Source organism: Lactuca serriola, chromosome 3 (genome assembly GCF_051521515.1).
Source record: "Lactuca serriola cultivar US96UC23 chromosome 3, Lser_US96UC23_V15, whole genome shotgun sequence".
NCBI classification, from domain to species: domain Eukaryota; kingdom Viridiplantae; phylum Streptophyta; class Magnoliopsida; order Asterales; family Asteraceae; genus Lactuca; species Lactuca serriola.
In genome coordinates, this window is record NC_136410.1 from 57,693,002 (window position 1) to 57,697,996 (window position 4,995).

A 4,995-nucleotide genomic window follows, 5' to 3' on the forward strand; every position below is an offset into this window, starting at 1 on the left:
GTCTGTGATTATTTGTCTTACTGTGCATTGTAGTACAATATATGATTCAAGCTGTAGGTTGTAGCAACTCATCTATGCAGGGGGGGTTTCTTTGCAGATACGAAATCCAACATTGGAAAAGTATCATATTTAGCAACTAATCTTATTCTATGCAAGAAAACCTTATCATCCACATCATGTAGTTGGAAATTCGATGCATGTTGTTGGAAATAGGGTGAAGGTGAAATGTGAATTGTATAAAACTTAAAGATGTTGTTTGCAGGTCATGAGGCCATTATAATCTATTATGGTAAGCTTTGAGGGTTATATTATATATAATTAAATCCACTTCTTATTTACATTGGATTTTTTTAGTTTGAATTTGAAAATGTTTTTTTTATTATATAAAACAAAAAATGAAAAAGATTCCACTTTTTCTATCGGCCTTCTTCTTGAGTAATGGTCAATTGATTAATCTCTGATTTACTCGAAGTCGATGGCAACCGATCGATACTTCTTTTTGACACAAAAGCTGGTTCTTTTGGGTCCGGGAGGCTCTCAATATCCATCCCCAACATTAAAACCACATTTACCATTGTTGGTCGATCTCTAGGGTCTTCTTGTATGCACAAAAGTCCGACAATCATACATCTCAACACTTCAATGGAATTGCATGTTTCCACTAATGCCAAATCCACTAATTCCAATGGCCTTTTCAATTTCCACAAACCCCATGCCTGAAATGTATCCAAAATTAGTTTTAAAAAGAAAATGAAATGTTGAAACAAGACGAGGGTTTAAGAAAACTCACATAGGATATAAGGCTAAAGGCTTGTTGATTATGATAATAACCCGTGTTTCTTTTCCCACTAATAATCTCCAGTATTACTACCCCAAAGCTAAAAACATCGGATTTTACCGAGAAAAATCCGTCTAGCGCGTATTCGGGAGACATATAGCCGCTGTATAATAAAAACTCATCAAAACCCAACTAACATTATAATATTTTTTTTGTTATCTAAACAAACAATATTGAATCAAAATCATTAAATTCTTTTAGAAAAACTATTTGTGTTATTAGAAATTGCTTAATCAAATGGGTTATATACAAATTTTATTCCATTCTATGATCGAATGGAAAAAGAATGGTTAAGAAATAAAAATTAAAGAATTGGATGAATTTCATTCCTACGCGAATGGTTTATTCTTTCCATTCTATCAATACAAAATGAACATTATTTTCATTCCTTCTCCGATTCCATCATACGAAAAACACTACCTAGAATTACATAAAATTTGTTATTAGATTTGAACATAGGATTTAGATTAGTACTTACTAGGTTCCAACAACTCTAGTGGTATTATCTTCGGTTTCTCGGCCTTTAACTATCTTTGCCAAGCCAAAGTCCGAAATCTTGGGATTCATATCTTCATCTAATAACACATTACTTGCTTTCAAATCTCTATGAATAATCCTCAACCGTGAATCTTGGTGAAGATACAAAAGTCCTCGAGCAATCCCCATGATGACATCAAACCGTAAATCCCAATCAAGACACACAGAAAGCGTCCTATCTGCCAAAAATCCCATCAAATCCCGGGATTTTAGATTTTAGAGTTAAAGTTGCTCACAAAATGGAAAAAGAAATTGAGAATTATGTGAAACTAACCAAAGATGAAACGGTCCAAGCTTTTATTATGCATGTATTCATAGAGTAGTATCATTTCATGATCCTTCATGCTGTACCCTAAGAGCCTAACAAGATTACGATGTTGAAGTTTCCCAATTAACAACACTTCGTTTTTGAACTCCTTGAGCCCTTGTCCAGATTGGCTCGCCAACCTTTTCACTGCTACTTCACCTAATCCAGGAAGTATTCCCTAAAAGAATTACCAACAACATATGATTAACCCCCAAAATCTATTTTATTCATAATTAATTTCCCATGTACAGTGAGAGCAACCTTTTACCAATTTAAACATCAAACATTATTCTCGATTCCCATAAAAGTTGCAAACAATTACAAGATATTGATTTGGATTTATAAGATTCATTTAGTTTATGTATTATTGGACCAGTTGTGTTGTAATAAAAGTGTGTTTGGCAAAAGCAGTTGTATGCTGTATCTTTTATTTGTGCAAAAATATTAGGCAAAAATAGTAGTTACCTTTTAAAAATGTAAAATTGGATAAAACACAAAAGCTAAATGCTCTGAAGTCCGAAAAAGTACTTGAATTAGCTTTTGGATTATAAGTTTTTTGTTTAAAATAAAAGTTTACACTCCTACCGTGGAACTAAACTTTTTTACTTATTATTATTTTTTTTCAGTTTTTTCTTAAAAACTAAAAGCTAAAAGCTTTCAAAAGGTCCGTGTCGAACGCACCTAAGTCCAACAATTAAAGTCTCAGATTTAGGAATCCCTTCCTTCAATCAAAGATCAAATACGATTGTAGACAACACAATAGTCTTCCAAAATAGCTTCTAGTACCTTTTATAAATATGGTATTATGTTCTATGGAAGATATAGAAGAAAAATATGGGATCAACAAAAAGGTCTTTGGCTCCCTGTTTACTTTATCAAAACAGAGAGCTAGATTTAGCTCAGCATCAATGGCTATTCTTGATAACCCGACATCAAGTTTCAAACTATGTGTCTATTGAAGATCTAGACTTACAATCAAACACCCTATATAAAAGTCAAAAGACATACAAGGAAAAGTACAATTTGACAACAGGATATGAGTATAGTTTGCTAATAAAGCTAAATTCAAGACTTGTTACCTTGTAAACAGGCCCAAATCCCCCTTGTCCAAGTTTATTTGCTAGAGAAAAATAGTCGGTGGCAGATAAAATGGTTTTGAATTCAATGAAAGGTACATCAATTCCTTTTCTATCTTCTGCACTCAATATCCCTGGATCTACCAAATATCTAACATTTCTTCCATTTTCTTGAAACTCACGTTCAAAATTTTCCCCATTATCTCTGCTTCCTGATTAAGTCACATACACTAATTAACATTAAATAAAGAAGACAAAATATCCTTTTATTTAAAAAGGAAAGAAGCAAAGCATTTATACCTTTTCTTTTCAATCTTCTGTAGAATATAATGCCAATGCTGCAAAGAAACACAAGACCACAAAACCCTGAAACGATTCCTGTGATTGAAAAGAAAGATTGTATACATTACATGGGTTAAAAGGACAATAAAATGGGAGATTAAGATTAAACCAGCTTAAAATTACCTACTACTAGCACTTTGGTCTTGATTTTTGTACTACTGTTCGGAAGATCTGATGAAGAAACTTTAATGTTGACTGGAAATGTCCTACTATTAGCATCATCAGAAACAAATAGAAGTGATACATTATTCAGATTTTCACTGTTCCAAAGTCGACATATTTTCAAGATAAAACTATACGCATCACAACTGCAGTCCTCCAAGCAAGATCTTCTGCATGCTGACTCACCCATTTCCGATTCCGGAGTTTCAGTTTCAAGAAATGTGGAAAGATAATTGACTGGGACATAACCTTGAATAAACCCAGGTTTTTCTTCCTTAATTCCACAATCGAATTCCGTTCTTCTCACACACCCACCAGAGAAATCACTCAGATTCCAATCATTCAGTGATTTAGGCACAAAAGCAGTCAAACAACTACAAAAAGGTAATTCGGTTTGACTACAAGTCCCAAAAGGTCCACAAAAAGCATACACCTGACACTGTGATCTAGGTTGAGTCCAAAACAGATTCCATTGGTCGAGACTTTCCAAGTATGTCTGCTGTTGAATCTGCCCAGAGACATCCATAATCAATCTTGAAATATATGATGGATTATATAAAGAATATGTAAAATAACTCTCGTTTTCATTGTCAACGTAGCTGAAGTTATAGATATAATTCAATCTCATTTCGGGTAAAGAGCTAAAGATTCTACCATTCCAAGATCCACTTGCCCAATACTCTACACTTCTATTCCATTTGATCACATACTGTTTCTCATCTTGGTCAACCTCTAAAGAAAAGGGACCCGTTGCAGGATCTTCTGTACTTTTCCAAGAAGTGATAATCTGCTTTGTGTTTTTTTGCTTGTTGTATCCAAACTTGCCACCAGGCAAGAAAGTATTGGTTGGATGATCGAAACTTTGCCAAATTGGTGTGATTGAAATTGAACTTGAATCATATCTCAAAACTAAATTACCATCATCAAGAAGAACTGCTGATGTTGTGGGTGTAGGTGTTGGGGTTATATTTGTTGACCAAATTTGGGTGTTTGACTCGTCTAAGAGCACTAAGTTACCATTTAGAATTTGTAATTTAGAAGAGAATATATTGGCGATGGGTGTATCTCTATTTGCTACCCAGACTATGGTTCTTGTTTTGACTTTCTTGTACCAAATTCCTATGTAATAGGTGGAAGACTCACCTGATTTAAAGAAACCCAATTCAAAAGTTTCAGCAAGAGAGATAAGGGTCTGGTTTCCAGAGAGAGATTGATTCACAGATAAAGTGTTAGCTCCAGATGAGAGAGAAGGAATGGATAACAAAAAGAAAAAGAAAAAGAAAAAGAGATGAGGAGCTATTAGAATCATGCTTTATTATGTTTAGCTTCTGCATATGTTGATTCCCAGAAATAATGAGCAGCATAATCAGACAAACTTAAAAGGCAAAACAAGTAGTCAACTGAGGACTTGAGAAAATTGATTATTATATGAGTAGAGCATAAATGAATCATTCAATAAGTCAATGCACACATCACATGGTGTTTTTTAAGGCTTTTATTATATATGTTTGTCATTTCGTCAATCAGAATGTCTCCATCTCCATCTTCAATTCATCATCACCGGTCTTTTAACAGAATTATTAAGGAAACAAAAGTTAATTATCAGCCAAATATATAAAAGTTATAACTAGATAATAAAATCAACCAAATACTAATTAAAGAAAATTTAACCTTATAGTTGTCATTTTCAATCTCTTCATTTTTTTTTGACCCAGTCTTAACATTCAATATTT

General features: G+C 33.4%; 1 protein-coding gene across 1 annotated transcript; it reads right to left on the minus strand.

Annotated features, from left to right (window-relative positions):
* Positions 1–284: 284 nt before the first annotated feature.
* LOC145092361 (G-type lectin S-receptor-like serine/threonine-protein kinase At4g27290) lies at positions 285–4,691 on the minus strand. Its single transcript, XM_079030288.1, has 7 exons — positions 3,224–4,691; positions 3,059–3,136; positions 2,762–2,970; positions 1,650–1,860; positions 1,317–1,554; positions 791–941; positions 285–716 (listed from the first exon to the last, which is right to left on the minus strand). Exons 1-7 carry the CDS (start codon positions 4,569–4,571, stop codon positions 417–419), a joined length of 2,535 nt encoding a protein of 844 aa, XP_078886414.1. The 5' UTR covers positions 4,572–4,691; the 3' UTR covers positions 285–416.
* Positions 4,692–4,995: the final 304 nt, after the last annotated feature.

Excerpts from the sequence above, each read along its gene's own strand:
- LOC145092361 (XM_079030288.1), bottom strand. The coding sequence starts at position 4,571 with ATGATTCTAATAGCTCCTCATCTCTTTTTCTTTTTCTTTTTCTTTTTG. Across the intron at positions 3,137-3,223 it reads GACCAAAGTGCTAGTAGTAG|GAATCGTTTCAGGGTTTTGT; the intron begins GTAATTTTAAGC and ends TTTCAATCACAG. Across the intron at positions 1,861-2,761 it reads GATTTGGGCCTGTTTACAAG|GGAATACTTCCTGGATTAGG; the intron begins GTAACAAGTCTT and ends TAATTCTTTTAG.